At 44.3% G+C, this 21,074-nt stretch overlaps 2 protein-coding genes and 1 long non-coding RNA gene across 15 annotated transcripts in view; 1 reads left to right on the forward strand and 2 right to left on the reverse strand.

The window, feature by feature from the left end:
* Positions 1 to 9,594, reverse strand: part of MAPK12 (mitogen-activated protein kinase 12) — a 28,322-nt gene extending 18,728 nt beyond the window's left edge. For 10 of the 12 annotated variants that reach the window (XR_014935945.1, XR_014935984.1, XR_014936008.1 and 7 more), the window contains exons 1-3: positions 9,255 to 9,593; positions 8,689 to 8,818; positions 844 to 902 (exon numbers count right to left, since the gene is read on the reverse strand). Coding sequence is in view for 4 of the 12 variants with exons in the window: in XM_085520348.1 (XP_085376474.1) it covers positions 844 to 902; positions 8,689 to 8,818; positions 9,255 to 9,370 (305 nt within the window). In the remaining 8 variants the exon portion in view is untranslated. Of the gene's footprint in view, positions 1 to 843; positions 903 to 8,688; positions 8,819 to 9,254 lie in introns of those variants that run through there. The other 2 variants (XM_085520222.1, XM_085520578.1) reach the window with 2 other exon arrangements.
* Positions 8,707 to 20,212, forward strand: LOC146762302 (uncharacterized). Its single transcript, XR_014936072.1, has 2 exons — positions 8,707 to 8,843; positions 19,454 to 20,212. It is a non-coding gene; the product is annotated as an uncharacterized LOC146762302 (long non-coding RNA).
* LOC107308592 (mitogen-activated protein kinase 11) overlaps positions 18,233 to 21,074 on the reverse strand; it is a 28,404-nt gene continuing 25,562 nt past the window's right edge. For both annotated transcript variants that reach the window (XM_015852591.3, XM_015852600.3), the window contains exon 12: positions 18,233 to 18,917. In XM_015852591.3, the coding sequence (XP_015708077.2) occupies positions 18,844 to 18,917 (74 nt within the window). In that variant the 3' untranslated portion in view covers positions 18,233 to 18,843. The remainder of the gene's footprint in view (positions 18,918 to 21,074) is intronic.

Here is a 21,074-nt window from a genome sequence, read left to right on the forward strand (position 1 = left end):
ATTTTCTTGTCAGATAGCTTTTTTTTGGTCAACATACAAATGCACAGGGTTGCTTTTTTAAATATAGATACATTAGAAGAAATCCAATTCAGTTCTACAGAAATAACACATTAACTACATTAAGCCCAAGAGGGCTTCTGACCACTATTTCTGCAGGGACTCTAATTCACAAGAATTGCAGAAGGATCCACAAGTAAAACAGACTTTTAATATCTGTAGCACTAAATATCTGGCATCTGAGATGCTGCCAAAAGGGAGATATCAGAGAGATGTAAACGCCTGGTGCCAGAAAATAATTTATATTATGTACTGCTTGGATCATGTTGGCCTGTGAGGTTAGTAGTCAAGGGGAAATGTACAACACCTTCATCTGGAGATAAGGAATTGCAGAAAGAGCACTGGGAAACCTTACAGGGAATGAAACAGAGCAGAGCTCAGATATTCACAAAACAATTAAACAGTAACAGCAGCTTTGAATTAATCCTAGAATTAGAATGGAGGCATTACTTTCAGACTACTCGCTTGGGTTAATGGTTCCATTATCTGATCAGTCTAAGCTTTAGTGTAAGAAACAAGGCATTAAAGGTGGGTTAGAGAACCCATCAGAATGTGTTTACTGAGGGCTGCATGAAACACACACCTTATAAAACAGGTTACTAGCTCTAACAACACTCTGAAAACCTGCCAATTTCAAAGCTGAACGTACCAGCTATTCTAAGATGGAATTCAGAAAAGACAGGACGCAACAGGTTTGGAGTTCTCCATTATTAGGAAACACAAACAACTCTTTTTCTATACAAGGAACAGTCCCCTGCTCCTAAACAAAAAGAACTCAAAACTTACAAGCCATTAAATTTCTCCAGTGTGACATCTGGTGTGAACACATCCAATATTCCAATGACCTGAAGATAAGGAGAAGGGAGAGAAAAAAAACATGGGTTAATACTATCTTAACACAAAAATTCCTGTAATCAGTGGAGAAATGCAATCAAAATCATTTTCATAACAGGACATTAACTACAGGCGTAAAAATGGCTGAAGTAGTGCCTAACAACATTAGGATTTGCTATGTGTTAAATTTTAAAACTTTGAGGGCTACTCATGATAAAAAAGATGTATGTGTGAAAGAAAAAGTTCAGAGGCATACAGTTTTATACAAGAAGACTAATCTGAATGACTTCTGTTTTTGAAATAAACCAGGTAAATTGGTTGATAATCTGAGCCAGTCATAAGTGGTCCTCACCAACTGGACCAGCACTGACAGCAGTGAAGAACACTTCAAATACCTGCTAATTTCCCTCAGGAGGCGATTTAGGTAGAAACATTGCAATCTCTAACTGGGAGAGAGATCAAGAAAGTAGAACTAAATTCTTCCCATAAAGAGTATATTATCAAGAGAAATAACCACCTAGCGAAACACATCTCCCCATCACCCTTCCTAAGAGGGAGATTTCGGTTAGATGTTAGGAAGAAATTCTTCACTCAGATGGTGGTGAGGCCCTGGCACAGCTGCCCATAGAGCTGTGGGTGCCCCATCCCTGGAGGTGCTCAAGGCCAGGTTGGATGGGGCCCTGAGCAGCCTGAGCTGGTGGGGGGCAGCCAGCCCACAGCACGGGATTAGAACTGGAAAGGCTTTAAGGTCCCTTCCAATCTAAGCCATTCTATGATTCTAGGATACATTTTTCAGTGGAACTACACCAACTGAATATAGACTTAATACAGTTACCTCCAGTGCTTCTCTCAAGCTCATTTACGGCTAGTTAATTAAATATACAGAGCTAGATGCTTCAAAAGATGTAGCTGGCATTGTCTAAAGCTAATTCTCAGCTCAGACTCTGTTTAATCCTGTAAATTCCTACACATTACAGGCATTTAGAGTTGTCTCTTCTCAGCTTCCTAGAACACCCGTGGTTCAAACCTCAAACTGGAGTCCTGCAGTCAGGCTCTGCTAATTCACAACAATTTCTGTTTGCTCAGTGGAAGCTCCCAAGCAGGGCCCAGAAGCCAGGCTCTGCTAGCAGCCAGCTGGTGCTCTGGACACTGGGTTACTTGTGCCATTTCCCAGGTCCAGGCTGCCACATTGACACTGGAACATGGTGTCCTGGCTTTGCTGGAATGCACGCTATCTCATACAGCAGCTTTTCAGGTTGGTTCTTTACTGATGCACACGCCTTTCTCGGCAACCTGCTGCAACACAACATTTAGACAAGCATGTCACAGGCAAAGGGTTATTGTGGTACTGAGTTGAAGGCCACACTGAAAAAAGGTATTTGAAACAACTGTGAGGAAAGGAATGGCATTAGATTAATTAGACACATTATCATGCCACCCCCCAGCTGATGGCAGGCCTGTCTGGCCCTGATGTCATCAGTGCAGACTGGCTCCTGTGCTGAGGTCTGAAATGCTTTTTTAGAAGCCAAACACTCTGACATAAAGCACTTTTCCTACAGTACTTGAGGCCTGTCGAGTACTAACCAGTGGGGCAGAGAAAAGAGAAAGAAAGAAACAGAAATGGAAAATGAAAGAGAATATTATTCCTATGAGACCTGATATCTTTATAGCCTTATTCAGAGCCATCTCTACAGCTGTGTGGTTTAGGGATTACACATCAGTTTGACACTGTGAAAAACTATTGACTTCAAGAAGGGAAACAGGACGAATGGCATATTGTGCTGCTGATGTTACCATTAAAGTACTGAAATGACTCCACAGTTCACCTGGATATCAATCAGGATGGATTTGGGACATTATTAGGATATTAGCATAGCAAATTATGTGGAGGCAAAGACAACGCAGAGAGAGCAGAAATGAAGGGAAAAAAAGAAAGAAAGGAAAGATGACTTCCTTTATTTAAAGCTTTGAATAAAACCAACCAACACTGATGAAATCCTTTGTGCGCCTATTTTTATCCTTTCCACATTCAAGGCACCACAGTTAGACTGGGTGTTACCAAGATGTTGCAAGCCTGAACCAGGCAATCTAATACAGACAAAGACAGAAAGCTCACAACCCCTCATCTCTGCACCCAAATGTACCTTAGAAAAAATCGCTAGTAATATTTTTCTTAGGACTGTCATCTGAAATTCATGCAGAATAATCTAACTACCATAAAACACTGATTACACCTGCAGGGGATCTGGTTATTCTCTGAAGTGCCATCTTCAGTGCCTCTTACCCTCACTGTACTTTTTCAGAAGTCCCACTTGTTCTCTCCAAGGAGGCATTTCCATGCCTTCATTCACCTAAGCTATGTGCCTCACCAACACAAAATTCCTTTTCCTTGGTGATGTTTATTGAACAGCTGTGCTTTGGGATGATTTTCCTTCCCTGGAACAGTCATTTAGTACTTCCACCCAGAACACTGCTTTCTGCAGATATGCAAGGAAGCACAGATTGAAATAAATCCTCCCAGTAAGATACATCTCCAGATACTTCTCCAGGAAAAGGAAAAGAACTGGACAGAGTGTAGGAAACTCCCTTTTCTGTGCTGTGGAATATCCTAAGTCTGTCTAAAATGCCCTCTTCTCCCATATAAATACAGTATCTGCAAAAACGTTGTGGTGCTTAGGCACACAGCAGCGAGGAGCTCCTCATCCATATACTCCCATGCACATTCATGTATTTTCAAGGACTGTTTCACTGGTTTTCTGTAAAGCAGTTTCTGATGTAAGCAGCAGTACATGAACAAAAGACTCGATCTGCTATAAATTAATAAGTAATGCAGGCTATGTCTCTCATGCATTAAGTGCTTCTTTATCCTGTGGATGTTACGCATGAACACACAGTGAAGCTGAGCAGCTCTGGCACTCAAGCTACAAACATTTTCTAAGAGGGAGCCCTGCTGGGTTATACTGAACTATATATCACACTGCGTTACATTTTCTGCAGTGTTAGCTTCAACTTCATGCTCTTGTGCTGTTCCACGTCATAGGGTATTGGCGTCCTTTTAACTATGCTAAGAAGCCTCAATCTTTCTATAACTATAGCCCCCAACACAAGACTCACTCTATAGTCACCTCCATTCCACCCAGGGTTATCTCTGCTGCGCCCCAAGGAGAGATGCCTGCTGAGGGACAATGAGCTCCTTTCTCTTTTCATTCTCTGTGTCACGCTGACAACACCAGCGTAGCATCCTGACACAGTGCCATAAAATCTGACATTGCAAAAGAACAAAGAATCAAAGGAGAAAGGCAGAGAATAACAAGCTTTTCTGACCAGACTCACTGTAGTCCTGAGGGCTGGAGGAGTCTGCTCTTTGTGAATAAAAGCATGAGTAACTTCTTCAGAAGCTAAGGGGCATGATGAAGCACACCAGTGCAGCAGCAGCATGGGCACCAGCCATGCCTCAGGAGGCACACTCCACTAGGGACCTGTACACAACACCTGACAGACTCAGATGCTGTGGACTTAAACCCTGGAGCAGGCAAAAATCCTAACACAGAAAGGTTTGGGTTTCAGTGCTGTCCTCACCGTGTTTTACTTGACTAAGCACATCAGTCTGTTTTATTACTTCTAAGGCTGGGTGTGAAGAAACAGGTGATGGCTGACATTCAGCCTGGATAAAACACCTATTAGGTAGGTTTGTAAAAATAAGCCCATCATGTGCCAACTGGTATCGCCATGTTGATTCACCGGCTCCTGGAGCCACATCTTTTAATACTCAGCGTCGTGTTATCTGCTTTGCTGTTTGCAGCTTTCAGCACACAGAAAAAGTGCCATGAATGTTACTCCCCTACAACACTTTGACAGCAGTAAATCATACAGCCATGCCTCACTTGCAATCTATAAGCAGATTTGCCACTTCCAGACAGGATTGACAGTTTGCACTTTATGGCACTTAACTCCTTAAAGGATGTGAATTTCCAGCTATGCAGTCCTGCAGGGCTTCCTGCAGGAAATCTAATACAGTGAGCATTCACACTGGCACCACTCATCTGTAAAGGCACGGCTCACCTGTAACTCCCTTCTTGGACTGACTTTGTATACATTCTCTTCTAATGCTCATGTCAGGCTGGATGAGCCGCAGTCTGAAGATTCTCCTCAGGTAGGAACATACTTCCCCAATATTTTCTCTGAAAAAACATTTGCCCCCCTGGCTAATGCCAAAAGATCTCACTTTTTTTCATAATGAAGAATTCAAGGTAATTAAGTATCAGCTAACCTGGAATGGAAGGCCGGCACCACCATCTTCAGAAGCGTAACTAGAGTGAGAGCTGATTTGGTGTCTGCTGGATACCTGAGTTCCTTCCAAAAGGGGTAAAAACACTAAATGGCTCTGCTAATGCAAAGCATACATTGCTCTTCAGATGTTGGAATTCACCAGAGTACTGTTCCTACAGAGAGATGACTGAGAGACTAACAGAGTACCTTTAAACAAATACTGCAGCTGACTCCTACAAGGTTTCCAGGAAGACATCTGTAGAATATTAACTGACTCAACTTATAGAGATGTTTAATGGGCATCTGTCAAAAACCTTATGCCAAAAGCACATTCAGAATTTAAACTGGTACAACTGAGTCAGAACTACCATGTGTGCTTATGTTTATATATCAACACAAATGTATGCTGGCACACAGGCAATGTTTTCATTCTCTTTCTGGTTTTAAATCAAAGCCATGATAGATAATGTTAAAGGTCCTCACTTTAAATGAACTCAAAATGTAAAGAGGCAGGGAACAAAAGCAGCACTGCCCACAAAAACTTCCTAAAGGTGAACAGCCTGGTCTTCTACATGATGCAGTAGGTGCCAAAGAAACAACCAAGACCTGTAGTGGGAGGAATATGTCATGAATAATACAACATGAATAAATGAAGAAAAGCAAAAAACACAGCGTGCTTTTCATCCTGCCTTAGCTGCTTTTATTGCTCATTTCACACCATTCCCTCTTTTCTGCCAAGGTATCTGTTTATACAGCTACAAAGAGATCCAGCAGCTTATCTTGCTGGCAGCTAACTTACTGGCAATATCCAAGGCAATATCTAATATCTGGGTTAAATTAATTCTTAGGCAATAGAAGTAGACTATGATGCTTGCGAAACATCCCAGATCCTCTCAAACTAACACTCACCGAAAGACAGACCTGAGTGCCATTAGAGACAGGTCTCACTCTCTTCTCTCTTCTACCCCATGGTCCTCAACACCACTTCCCTCATTGGTTTGTTTTCTAAGGGATGAAGAGAAGTTCAATGCTACAAACTCACATGGCTTACGCAGAAACACTCCTCGCTACATTTCAGTAACGTGCTACTAGAAAGCCATTAGGGACCACTAAGATTTGGCATATAAAATGTAGAGATGGTCATCTCTGCAACCACAATTGCCTGTTCCTGAAAATGCCTGAATAGATGAGCAAACTGACATGGGAGTTAGTTCTCCTACAAGGTAAAATACAACTTCAGTAAAATTAAGTGGGATGACTCCCCTACTTCTGTTCATCCTGTAGGGTAACAGGACATCCTACAACCCTTCCACACTAAGTAAATGGACACACTCTTCAAAGGATCGATAACAGAAGTTATCCAGGGTATCAAGCAGAAGTTTTCTTCAGTTTTCTTCACTTAAGCAGGACACAATGAAGAACTGTAACACAGGGTTATGATATCTTTGCACTCTTAATGGAGCATAAGAGATGCCATTTTTTACTGTGGTGCATCAGACCATCTTCTGTAAATTCTGAACACATCATAAGGCTAAATAAACTACAATAATGCATTGATACAAACACATCAAAACACTCCCCTGAAAGCTACGAAGGGCAGACATGGTCTATCCAAAGGCAATCACAAGGAACAAAAGAAACAGAGCATCACACTTTTCATGTACTCTGGCATCAGGCACATCATGGTTACAGAAGTCACTTCAAAAGAAAAGTAGATTAGATGTAGAGGAGTGAATGGGCTGTAATTTTAACTATCATAAAAACACATTGAAACAGTTTTATATGAAGTAGAAAGAAATAGCAAGATGAAGATTAGTGCAATGGCAGATTGAAGCAGTGTCATCGTTCTTTAGTGAGCAAATACCATAATTTGTGGTAAAACTTTTCCTTTGCACCTAGACCAGATTTTTCCTTCCGTGGCCCAAATGGTTCTAAAAGACTACATTACATATTCCCTTCTTCCATATATACTGATTTGTAACTGTTACAAATGGCACCCACACTCCCCAGTGAGCACTTTCATCTGTATTCTGTAGTTATTCAACAAGCCTGTGTTGAGGTTCAAGTACCGTCCTGAAGGGCCTACATGAGTGGAAAACACAACCCAACAAATGATTCTTGGAAATGGAAGACAATCTGCAAACTCTGGACCCAGTTAAGAGCTTTCAACTGCATGAGCTACCTGGAAATATGCTAAAAGATTCAGACTGAAACATTAAGAGGCACACAAAGCCTTAAGCCTACAACACAGCTTGCTTCTTCTGGACAGTCCAGATATCCCACTGATTATTCTTCAGAATGAACCTAGGCAATGTTAGTACTCAGACTGTTAATTCCATAATGTTAAATGACAATGACAGGTTACTGTTAGCACCAGTTTCTCTCATCCTCACTCTCCAACTTGCCATGAAGGCTATGTGAAGGGAGAGATGCTACAACCTCCCCCACTGACCTCCCACATTATTATTTGTAAGCAGACTCTGATGTATCATTTTAACAAGCCACCACCCCCAATCTTCCCCCCACCCCCCCAATTTAAAGCATTTAAAGCCACTACTGTGATCCCCCAAGCCCACCATGGACCCTCTCCTCACGCTTCAACTCCACAGAAGTTTTCACATAGATCTGTTCAGGATAAACAATTTAATCCCACTTTCAACACTTCTTCCTACAGCTGTTCTTCTTTTGGACTGTGTGGGAATCTGTGCCAAGTGCTCCGTCCTACTCCTTACTTCCTAGTAAAGCACTTCGCTTAGTTATCCCCAAACATTCCCTGTTTCCTATTATTACAAAACCAATGCTTCCAAATACTTGATGGTGAAAGATACAGAGAGCCCTACTCCCCCCAACAGGCATGAACACATAACATGCCCACCTTCAACAGGTTCTGAAAACCTGTTTCACTTTTCAGATGCTGCCGTGTGGGATGCACAGCACAGACCCATCCTCCTGCACCTCCCAGGGATGTCATGATGAATATGGAGTTTCTGAGCACTCCATCACTCTCACTGGCCTGAAGCACAAATTCCACTGCAGTTTTAAACCTTCCCACCCAACCTTTCCTACAGGACAGCAAGATGGTGCTTCTCACACAGAATCACAGAATGACCCGGGTTGGAAGGGACCTCAAGGATCATGAAGTTCCAACCCCCCTGCCTGGCAGGGCCACCAAACATACGCCTTTACTAGATCAGGTTGCCCAGGGCCCCGTCCAACCTTGTCCTGAACACCTCCAAGGACGGGGCATCCACAACCTCCCTGGGCAGCCTGTTCCAGGGCCTAACCACTCTCCTAGTGAAGAACTTCCCCCTAACATCCAACTTAAATCTTCCCTCCTTGGATCCATTTCCCCTAGTCCTGCTCACAGGAGACTCCCATTTGCGTGAGCTGATGTCTGCAGATGAAGGACAGATGAGCAGGTCTTGTCGAAGAGCCCTGAACACTACACAGCTGCGCAACAGCTTGTCCAGCTCTGCCCAGTTTCCTTTCTTTTTCAGCGCACATAAGATCTGTGAGGACTGAACTCACGTTTTCGTGCTTCATGTGCTTCAGGAGGCGCAGCTCTCGGTAGGCTCTCTTGGCAAGGATCTGGGACTGAAAGGGCCGGTACAGCTTCTTAATGGCCACTTTGGTGCCGCTTCTTCCATCCACGGCGGAGCTTCAGGGGAGCACAACAGCGCCGGGTGAGTGCGGGCGGAGAGGCACCGCCGCGCTCTGCCTTGCCCTGCCCTGCCCTGCCCTGCCCTGCCGAGATAAAAGAACCCAACCCAAGTGTGCCGCTCCACGATGGAGCCCGGGATGGGGACACGAGCGGCTCGCAGCGCGTTCCCAAGCACGCACGGGCGGACCCCGCTTCCCCGCCCGGCTCTCCGCGGGATGAGGCCGCCCAGGTGCGGGTGGGGCCGGCCATCCTCAGCCCCCCCGGCCCGGCAGCGCAGCCCGGCGTCCGGAAAAAGTTGGCTGAGAAGAAAGCGAAAGCGCCGCGCCCCGCCGACCCCGGGCTGTGCCCCGCCGAGCCGCCATCGCGGCCGCCCCCAGCCCCGGGGTGCGCCCTCCCCGCCGGGGCAGCCGCAGCCCGGCCCCTTCCCGCTCACCAGACGGTTCCGTAGGCGCCGGAGCCCACGGGCTGCAGGTCCCGGTAGCGGTCCCGCACTTCCCAGAGGGTTTTGGTGATCTCCTGCCGGTAGAAGCCGATCTTGGGGGAGGACATAGCGCGGCCCCTGCCGCCACCTCCAACAAAGAGCCCGGGGGGGAGCGCCGAGCGCCGGGCCGGGCCGAGCGAGCCGAGGGGCCGGGCTTGGCCGCGCTCCCTCCTCGCCTCCCTCCCCTCCTTCTCGCCCGCCCATACCCCGCTCCCTGCCCCGCTCCGCTGGGGGCACCGCCTGGCCCGGCTCCCTGCCCCCTCCGGAGTGCGGGGAGAAACGCGCTGCAGCCCGGTGTGCCGTCCGCGTGGAAAGGCGCTGTCCCGGCAGGTGCTGGGCACGGCAGGAGTGGTGTGTAGCGGTGTGTAGCGGTGTGTAGCGGTGTGTAGCGGTGTGTCGCGGTGTGTAGCGGTGTGTAGCGGTGTGTAGCAGTGCTGCTCCGGCCGCTTTTTCTTCCAGCAGCTCAGCGCCTCCAGCACTTGGGCTGCTGTCCGCCCCTCTACCAGCAGCAGCGTGTCAAAGCCGTGGTGCCCTGGTCAGCTGTGCTGGTGAATGGCACTGCACATGGTTGGCACTAGATGGTCTTTTAGGTTCTCTCCAGCCCATTCTGTGGTTCTGTGGTGTGGTTCTTGCAGTCTGGACTCTTGTGTCAGTGCTTTGGATGTGGTAAAACACTGCTGACTTTTACACTAAAGTGTTAAGGGATATAAAGTAAAAAATAGAAACGGGAAGAGGAAGAAATGTGAATTACAGGCAGTGGAGAAAAACTGCCTTTAGTTGTAATTGTAGAGGCCACTACAGTATTCTCGTGAATCAAATGATATTCTACCACTGAGCTGGAGCAGGGAAATGCATGGTGGCTGTGATGAGCAGGGGGTGCTGCTGTCATGAGGACACAAGCAGAGGTGCCAGCAGCAGCAGCCCTGGGCACGGCAGGGACAGCAGCAGGGTGTGGGCAGTCCACTGCTTCCTGCAGCTCTGTGTGTGCAGGGGTGTCTGCAGGCAGGAGGCAGTGGATGTGCGAGTGGTCCGTGCATCTCTGGAATGGTATGAACCGGTTCAAATGGCTGCTTAAAACTTCTACAGTGCTGTATTTCCATAGCAAACAGTCCCGGTCGGCACATTTAAGGCTAAGACCTGCTTTTAAATATGTTCTATATTTTCTCTTTGCATATATGACTAGAATTCTTGCCCTTTGTTTGGTCTGACTTCAGCCCTGAGCAATGTTGCTGAGGTTAGGCAACTCAGGCTTGCTGTTGCTAGAGTTCAGTTTGTGGCTTATCTGGAAAGGGGCACTCTGGCCTTGTGTATCATTGCTCAGTTCAGGCGAGCAGCCCTGCCCGCCTCCTCTCACTATTTCCTTGTCAGCTACAAACTCACGTCCTTCCACCACACAGGTGTTCTCCAGTACTGCTCTCTGCCAGTAGGTGACCCATTGGACTTAGCTATGTTAGTGAGAACAGAAAGCAGCCTTTAGGCACTTGGTAGGTAGTGCTGGGTCAGTTAGATCAATGGTACTAAACATCTTATAGCTTGGATCCATCCACATCTGGCAGATCTTAGAGCCACAGAATGCAGAGTCTTGGTGACATGCTGGGCTTGGTTGGATGTAGTATGTGGTATTTTCCCAAAGACAATCTGTTGCAATCACATCAGTCTGATACTACAGCCGTGTCTTATCCTAGGCAGTGTGTGATGGGCAAGGCTAATTGAAAAAGGAGTGCTATCGGGTGTTTCTGGGTTTGGCATACTTTTAATGTAAAATCATGGAACAAAAGGAGACCTTCAGACACCATGAATAACCACACTGGACCTGAGTCTTTGGCACTGGAGATGCAGCCCGGTGAGAGAGCAGCAGAGAACATAACCACGTCTTCCTGAGGAGTTCTGCAAAGGCAGAGCAGTTACTGAGCCTGGTGAGGGAGCTGCATGGTAACTGCTCAGGACAAGCTGTCTATTAACGGTGACAAAGTGGCACAGTGTAGCTAGTCAGGGCAGAGAAGTATGGGCCGACCGCCAGTCCTCTTCCTATCAGCGCCTTCCAAAAGTAGTCTGATCTTGCCTATTTATATATGTTGCTGTGGAAGAAGCAAACTGATTTCATGTATTGCAAGGAGAAATCAAGCTGAAACAAAAAATGTCAGTTTTCTTTTGACGATATTCCTGTGCTGTTGTGTCCACACCCTTCCCTCACAGAGCTGTTGCCAACTGTTTTGCAACCATTCGGAGTTTGTTTCTCTGACCTCTGAGCAGGGTGCTTGAATTCCACTGTATGTGGCACAGCGGAGAGCTGGGGGCTCAGCTGTGCCATGAGAATGCTCTGCAGTAAGCTGATAGGAATAATTAGGTACTAGGTGGGTGTTTCTTTATTTCTATTTTCTTTGGTTAGGCATTTCATTTGTTCAAGATGTTGAATGAGGTTTTACAACAGCGTTTCCTGTCCCACTCATCCCCGTGTGCTGGAAGTGGGATGGAAGAAGCAAAGCTCCTTAAGGGTAAAGGGGTCCAGGAAGCCTGGATGCTGCTCAAGACAGAAATCTCAAAGGCACAAGAACAGGCTGTCCCTGAATGCTGTACAATGAGCCGTAGGGGGAGAAAACCAATGTGGATGAACCGGGATCTATTGTTGAGACTCAAGAAGAAAAAGAGAGTCTATGTCCTCTGGAAGCAGGGACAGGCTACTTGGGGAGACTACAAGGAGGTTGCTAAGGTGTACAGGGATGAAGTTAGGAAGGCTAAAGCCAGACTCGAATTTAGATTGGTCACCACAGTTAAAGAGAATAAAAAGTCCTTTTACAAATATATCAGTGGTAAGAGGAGAATCAAGGAAAATGTCCACCCCTTACTTGATGCAGTGGGGAATGTGGCCAGTGGGGATAAGGAGAAGGCTGAGGTCCTCAATGCCTTCTTTACATCTGCCTTTAATGGGCAGAACAGATGTCCTCAGGGCATTTTATGCCCTGATCTGAAAGTCTGGGATGGAATGCAGAATACACCTCCAGTGATTCAGGTGGAGACAGTTAAAGAGTTCCTCCTCCACCTGGACTGTCACAGGTCCATGGGACCAGATGGGCTCCCAGGAAGGTGGTGGAGTCACCATCCCTAGCAGTGTTCAAGAGGCATCTGGATGAGGACCTACGAGATATGGTTTAATGGCTTTTGGTAGCTACAGTAATGGGAGGACGGTTGGACTAGATGATCTTGTAGGTCCTTTCCAACCTTGTGATTCTATGATAAACTGGTGTATGGGGAGTCTGGGCTTGTATCTGCATTTGTGGGGTTAGAAGGAAGCAGTGATGTTTTTAAGCTATCACAGATTATTAGTGTGAGATCTTATTGTACGGAGGAAAAATAAGTCTTGAAGAGTTTTTCATCTCTGATGCAAAAATCATACAAAAAAGGCGTTAAATGGTACAACTGAAAGCTCAGCCTATTTGTCACTACACAGTTGTGCACATCACCTGCTTATATCAGCAAAAACTTAGTGCTACTCTTACCTGCATTTTCTGTCACCCTTAATGTTGAGTGCATTTGTTGCTTTTCCATTTCAGCCTGATGAGAAGGCTGGACAGGACACGTGGTTTTTGCTCAGAGTGAAACATGGCTGGCATTTGAGCCTTTGGGCTGTATAACAAAGCGAGAATGAAATAGGAATATATTATCTTAGTGCTAATCTAGAAGATGTTATTCTATGAGGGGTAAAGTATGGCTCAGCAGAGGCTGCCAGTTATGGCAGGTGTAATGTCTGTTTGTCTCACGGCTGCCACTGAGATTCATTATTTACTGCGTTCACTATCCTTTGTGATCAACGTGGGACCTAAAAGGAGCAGCTATAACCTCTGTACAACTGCACATGTTAATTGGTGACAATAATTGAAGCTGAGGGACTATGTGAGTGCAAAATGAAGCATCTGTATGCATGCAGGATTGAAGCCTAATTGAATGGCTTCGCTCATTATGTAGAAATTTTCTGTGTAATGGATTGGTTAGAAGATCAGCATTAGTGTAGGAAGCTCACAAGATATCCCCCCTTAACTTAGACCTTCTTATGCATATCAGCACTGTATTTTATACAGCAGCAGCAGCAAGGTCAATGGCAGCTACATTAATGAAGCTTTCTGACCCTCTTGATACTGGTCGCATAAAATCCTCGTGCTTTTGTCTTTGCCTACTTACGTGAGTCCCATTTAGTAATGGGTATAGCACTTAGAGCTGAAAACTAATCAATGCCAAAGACTGATGAATGAATGCCACTTGGTAGGCACGCTTTGCAAGAGCATGCTGATTTCTTGGGAACCAGCTTCAGGGGGCTGCACTGTATCTGCAGACACTGGCAGCATGGTTCACCTGCAAGAGAAACAAGCAGCTCCTTCAGAGGGGAGCAGAGGTGCTGCTGTCAGTTCTTTCCAATGAGAAATGAGCTTGCCTCGCTTGAATTCCTTTCTGCTAACAAAAGAGAGAGTTTTATGCAACTTGCAGTGTATTTGTCTTTCAGCAAGACCTAAATCTTTCCTACTGCTCACCCATTAGGGATTCCTGAGCCAATCCAGCAATTACAGGTGGAACTAAGGGTGCTTGTTAAGTAGTTCACTGCGTTTAAATAGTGTAATTTTTAACTGATTCCTCTCTGAGAAGGTTGTGAGTGTTGGAGAGGTGGATGTCTGCATGCTCTTTATTATCCAGGAGCACATGTGACAGGAAGAAGGAAGGAAGAGGCTTTTGTATTGATGGCTCCCCACTCTGCCAAATGCGTATTCTTGCCAATATTCTGTCCTTGAACCAGCTGTCCCCCCGTTCCTGGGGTGAGGGCTCACTCTCTGTGTCTGACCTTGCAGTGAACTGAACCACCTCCTCTTTTCCTTTCATCTTTTGTGCCAAATAAAAAACATACTAAGAGCATTAATGGGAATTCTGCTACAGTGCTGTCCAGTTGATAGGTCTTGACCAACTGTTACATGATATTTTTTCATACACCAGTGTTGATTACCTAGTTTTCTATTTGACTATTTTTCCCCTCTAAGTTCCTAAAGCAGTAACTCTGCTGTTTCATACCGCTGTTGCCGCAAGTACTAGGAGGAGGAAATTCTGTGTATTGTGTCAGATGACAGCCTGTTAGGCTGTGCTTTTCCCCTAACCCATCCCCAGTTTTTCTTTCTATCAGTGCATTTGTAAGTTAGATGTGTTGCTGAGGTGTCTTAAAAATGAAGATGCAGACATTAAAAGACATTTAGCCTATACCTGAGTGCGTCAAAAGATTGAGCTGCATGTTATAGGTTTGTTTTTCCTTTTGCAAGATCTTTTACTTCCAGTGACAAAATTACTAGACTTGGAGCTGCACTTAACACTGATTAGAGTGAGATAATAAATACTAGAGGTAATTTCAGTTCAGTAGGTAGCGAGATAACAAGCTCTAGTGACTGAGAGCCGAAATTAGGTAAATTTAGATTAGAAGTAAATTGCTAACAATGACAGTAATTAACCAGTGAGAGCCCTCAGAGGGTTGTGATGTTTTCCTTCAGTGGAAATGTGAGTAGCTGAGGCACAGCTGTGTTGTTTAGATGTGTTTTGCTGAGAATTAATTCTGTGCTTTACAGGTCAGGGATAACAAGCACCATCAATTATAAGCAGCACCAAAGGCAAGTCCTGCGTGACCAACCTCATGGCCTTCTGTGATGGTGTAATGGCACAAGGGAAAAACCACTAATGTCATCCATCTGGACTTCGGTAAGGCCTTTGACATAGTAGCCCACAGCATCCTTCCCTCCATATTGGAAAGATACAGATTTGATGGGTTGTCTGTTCGATGAACAAGGAACTGGTTTGCAAGACCATACCCAGCAATTGGTGATCAATGGGTTAATGGTCTGGCTGGATATGACTGATGAGTAGTTTCCCTCAGGTACTGAGGAACACCTGCCTTATGAAGACAGGTGAGAGAGACAGGGCTGTTCAGCTTGGAGAAGGCTCCAAGGTGTCCTTGTCCTTTCAGTATCTAAAGGGGGGCTGTAAGAAAGGAGGGGATGGACTCTAGCACAGTCTGTTACATGATGAGGGGAAATGGTTTCAAACTCAAAGAGGGGAGGTTTAGTCTGGATAAGGGTGTGAGGCACTGGAACAGGTTCCCCAGAGAAGCAACAAAAGCCCCATCCCTGAAAACATTCAAGACCAGGCTGGGTAGAGCTCTGATCAACGTGATCTAGCTATAGATGTCCCTGTTCATTGCAGGGAGGTTGGACCAAGTGGCCTTTGAAGGTCCCTCCCAACTCAAGCAATTTTATGACCATTTATCCTGGACAACGTAGGGCACCTTCTGCAAATGCACATGCAATATGTAAAGAAAGAACATAGAAAATCGTGTTTATAATAAAAGTGGTGTCAGGAGATTGAAAAAAAAAGCACAACCAACCATTAAATCCACTATAAAAAGTTCTGCAGTTGAAATTTGGGCCCTGTTAACAGTTCCTTTATTAAACACTTCCTATCAAAAAGCCAAAATGAAATCCTTCATTTTATTTTTACGTACTCTCTATGAAAGGCCCTAATAGAGATATTTACCTCTCTTTCCCTGCTTCTGTTGGTGGACAGATGTTTTTTTCCATCTGGGTTCAGATGATAAGCATTATTAGCACTAAGCCTTCCCTGTTTTGGTCTCAGTAGGGTACTGCCTTTCCAATTACCCTGTCCTGCTGTTGTAAACTGATAAACTTACCACACTGCATTCCTGCGTTTCCACAAGGGAGTCTGTTACCTGTTCTAGGAAAAATAGGTTAATTAGTGGCTTTTGAGGTCAAAGAAATAGCCTTGATTTGGGAAATGGAAGAAAAAACTCTTTCATATTGCCATTTTTTCTTGCCGTTACAATGAGATGATTTGTGAGTTTTGACAGTACTTCATTAAAAATAGCTGAGCTCCTGTTATCCATTACTGTCACCTCTGATTAGTTTGCACGTGGCTATGACTGTGTTCTTCCTACATAATTTATCTCCTAGAAGAAAAAACCTCGTATCTGTGAATGGAAAATAAAATAGACCATAATTTTGTTTAACTACCCAGTTAAGGGAGACTCACAGTTGCCAGGAGAACAAAGTGATAAAAAAACCTCTGTGTCTTTCTACTTAACCAGATACGAGAAGCAGAGATTGGCTGCTCTTTGCCTACCATGGAGTTTAAAATATTCTTTAGAAACATTTGGAGCTGGCCACCCCCATGGATGGGAAACCAGATTAAGCAGATAATGGGACAAATCCCATACTAAGTTCATTATCATTTGGTGCGGAGGGTTCTCATGAAATTTACTGCATCCTTGCCCTACCAGCTGGAAAACAGTTGCAGACGAGGCAAGCAAGCGGGGCATGGGATGTCAGAGATAATAAAGCATGGAGCTATTTTTCTTTTAAGGGGTAAACAAGTAAATGAACAAATAGATGCACAAGACATGTCTGAGTTATGGTTTCTACTAGGTAGCCAGATAAATCATTTAAGGATTCACAACCTTTTCAGTTATTCTAGTGTGAAATTCAGATGATTGCTGCACAACCATTACAGGCCTCATGCAGCTCCAAAGGGTGGCACTGTAATGACAGTCAGACACCGATTCAAAGGACTCTCAATAAATCCATGTGAGGTTAATATGCATTGAAGAAAGCTGAATACAAATTGCTGCGTTCTACTGAATGTAAGTAGCAGATAATTGGCAAACATGGACAGAAGTCACAAAATCACAGAATGGTTTGGGTTGGAAGGGACCCCAATGATCATCATGTTCCAACCTCCATACCTCAGGAAGGACTGCCAGCCTCTAGATCCCCTACTAGTCCAGGCCACCCAGGGCCCACCCAGCCTGGCCTGGAAGACCTCCAGAGATGGGGCATCCACAGCCTCTCTGGGCAGCTGTGCCAGTGCCTCAGTAAAGAACTTCCCTGACATCTAATCTAAATCTCCCTTCCTTTAGTTTAAAACCATTCCCTCTGTCCTATCACATCTACCTGTGTAAAGCACAAACGAGGAGCCAGTTTTTTAGGTGGAATGATGATTTCTATTTCTGAAAGAAGACGAAGGTACTACACCAAGTGTCTTTGAAAAATAAAAGTTCTTGGACTTGATTTTTTTTCTATCTGTTTATTAAGAAAAAATCTTTTTACATAGAAAAGATACAGAGGAAGGTAAACAAATGCAGTAGAATTCAGTATCTATCTCATGTAACAGCTGTACAACTGGATCTTAATGATAAAAGTTGAAGAAAACCGAAGTAATATAAAAAGCCACCTCCAAAATGAGACTTTGACAGTGAGAACGAGACACAAAAAGGCACACTGAGCAGTTTGTGCAACCAAGTTTGCTAATATGTGAGAAAGACAGCCATTAAATCACAGGCGGCCTTATGCCAAAGGATATTCCTGTCTTAGTATTATGCCTTCCATTGGGAAAGGAGACAATACATTAAATTATTTAATACAACTCAGAATGCAGCCTGCCCTGCAATGTATTATGTACGTTTTAATTTTCCAAGCTGGAAAGCCTTCTGCATTTTGCTTGAAAAGAAAATCTGTCAAGCTGGCTACTTTGTTTGTCACAAACCTGCAGTCTGCTCTTAAACCTTATTTTGTCTTGTCTTCCAATGGCAGTTTGGAGCCTATTTATTTTCTCACAGAACAATTGAAGGAAAATAAGATAATGAGGGATACTGAGTTCCAAGTGTTGAACTGGACTGAGTATTCTCGCACTTTGATCTGTAACAGCCTTGGCTGATGTTTGCAGAAAACCACAGAGATGTGCTGGGTGACTACAGGGCACCCTCCTGTAAACTGTGTAAGACCAGCAGCCCTCCACCACAGGCATGGTTAGGAGCACCATCAGGAATTACAATGGTCTCACAAACTGGCACCGTGCAGATTAAAGGTACATATAAGGAAAATAACGAGGACAGACACTTTAATGGCAACAGAAGAGAAAGATTTATTGTTTACTGACTTCCAACTGGTGCTAGACTGTGTGAGAGACATCTAGTAAACCTGTAAGACTGCCACACATGGGACTACGTGTGCATATTCTGTCTATTTGCTACCACACCCTCTCTTCATAAAGGCACTAACTATGAACAAAATGAAAACAGACAGTTAGAATTAGGTTAATGCCAGGAAAAGAAACATAAAGGATTGCTTGTATGGAGTTCTATGTTTATGTTTGTATACATTCATGCGTTAAATGCACAACTTTAGAAGTATTTTAAAACATCACCTTTGTTTTGGCAGTACGATTGATAAAATGAAACATGCAGAAAACATCGTTACACAGAACTCAGTGCATAATCTTGTCAGAACAGAGCAGTTCTTTATCACCCTTTATGAACCGGGAGTACATTCAGATTACAAGGTAAGAAAACCTTGAAACAGACAACACCTGGCTTCTGTATAACGCATCTGCTTTTCCACATCTCCGATATCTTTGGATAGTGAAATCTACGTTTGAACACAGCTTACATTGTGTGGTTATATTTTAACAGTCCTCACAGTGCAGCAAGGCAAAGCACAGCTGCCGCTGTTCACTGTTCTATTTCCAGGCTATCCATTTTCAGGTCAGGTGGTTTAAAGCTCATCACTTCTTCGTAGGTAAGTTCTGCAGAGAGGGGTAAGAGAGAGAGAGAAGAATTACATGATTTTACCTAATTTCTCTTTAAAAGAAAAATACTCCAGACAGAACTGTTAAATGCATACATGTGACTTGTAGTCTGTTTTTCCAGCCTCATTAGAGTCTACCTAGATCGAAACTCAGACTGCGTTCACTAGTTCTGCTAACTTGGATTCATTATTCTATTATGGTACAACATGTCTGTCCCCTTCAGCTAATTACTGAAACGCACTGGCCCTGAAATGAAACCATCAATTATGCTGTCAGATGACCTTACAAAAATGACATAATAAAACACAAAACATAATGCAAACCGGAATCTTTAAAAGCACCCAAACAGGCTTTGAGATGTGCACCTTTAACCAAAAACAATGTTCTTTACCGTCTTTCGTCAATTGCCTACAACATAAATCACGTGCAATGATGCACTCATGCCTTTCAATCCAGGTGGTTTAGGCTTTTTTGTATTCTATTGTGATTAACTTCAAGATCCTCTGACTAAATGTTCTTTTTCTGTCTTGCAGGCAAGCAGCAGTTCTACTTTCTTCAAGAGAGGCCTAACTAGAAACACAGGTTCACAGCTATTTTATGCTGCTTTTGAAAGAGCCCTTTATCTTTTCATGTTCACGTCATATTTTGTGCCTTGTACAGCAATGATGCATCACATCAGTGGCCACCTCCTATGGATTTTCTCAAGCTAGATAACATATTTTATGGATCAAATCCAGTCCATATGTAAATAACAGCCAACTATGTGCTACTTCAGGATCTGGCAGCTAATAAGCATGAAAATGGACTGAGCATTACTGTAAGAAGGGTGTACAAATCCTACAGCTGGGTCTTGGCTACGCTTTAGTTGCGCAGCTTTGCTAACAATTGAAGGATTCCCCTGGAAGAAACTCCACATACAGAGCCCTGAGGCTGAAGGATTTGTTGGGTGACTCAGTGCTTGATCTACAGCATTTAAAGAGCACCTGGTCACAGGCAGCCAGGTATGTCAGAGAGCTCCTGGCTGAAGTCAGTAAGGTAGTGCCCTCACAGATCAGGTGCCTGGGACTGTATTATAAATTATGCTGCTGGCTGTGAACTGCCTGCTTATGCCTCTTTCCTCTGTTCTCCTGTCACCTAGTTAGCTGAAAGTACAGATGTTATGCTGAGATATGTGAAACTGGAGCAGCAGCGAAGGAGCGATAGTGCGTAGCGTTCAACTCTGAATGGCATTCTCTTGGCCTCTGCATTTTGAAATATCTTCTAACTGATTAAACATGTCAGAAGAAAATCTATGAGCTTGGGCTGCAAACCTCAGCTGAGCAACAGAGGTCAAGGAAATTCTTAAGTGCCCAACGTGTAACACAAAGTGTCTGAAATCTCATTTTGCTTTGGCTGCTCAGTGCCCCTTGGGATCAAGCACCACTTTTAATTTGAACAGAAAAAGAGAAATATGGCACTGATGTCTGGAGAAAAATGGGTCAATATTTCATTAACAATTCAAACATTTTATGCAAACTGTGACCTTTAATGTCACCTTATTAAATCTGGCCCACATGGTGCTTGAAAATATTTACTTTCCCAAGCTAAGAATGTGGCCAGGAGGAAGAGCTGCATGTTTCATGCCAGGATAGTCTTGAAATTCTTTTTTCCTGTATAAAGAAGGAATTTCATCTGTAGTTCCCAAAGCACAGCGGTGTAATAAATACGGCACTGCTGTAGGATACACTGCCCCTCCTATGGAATTCACCTCCAATTTGTCAGTTCGAAGTCAAGCTAAGACTGTTCTTAAGTTATTTTAACAATGTTTCACCACCGACAGAAATCAGCTTTATTGAATTGGAAACTGTTAAACTTGCCAGTTAAGGACTCTGTCAGCTCAACAAGCAGCAGAAAGCAAACCATCCATTGGTAAGTACAAAAGCAAACCGAACACACCTCCTCACTGCCAGATTTTGCATACAGAGTATGGTTAAGGAGCCCTGATGCCACTCAATCCTCACTTTTTCTATAGACCCTTCTAGGATGTTAGAAAACCTTTTCAGGACTCTAGGAGGCTGCTTTACTGTAGAGAGACCCATGACCTATTTTGTATCTCTCTCTGAGGCGTGTTTGCTGTAGTCAACCTCCTCAATACCCAGGATAAAACGTGGCACA

The sequence above is a fragment of the Coturnix japonica genome, chromosome 1, assembly GCF_054131305.1.
Source record: "Coturnix japonica strain WE chromosome 1, WE-NBRP24, whole genome shotgun sequence".
Taxonomy (NCBI): Eukaryota; Metazoa; Chordata; class Aves; order Galliformes; family Phasianidae; genus Coturnix; species Coturnix japonica.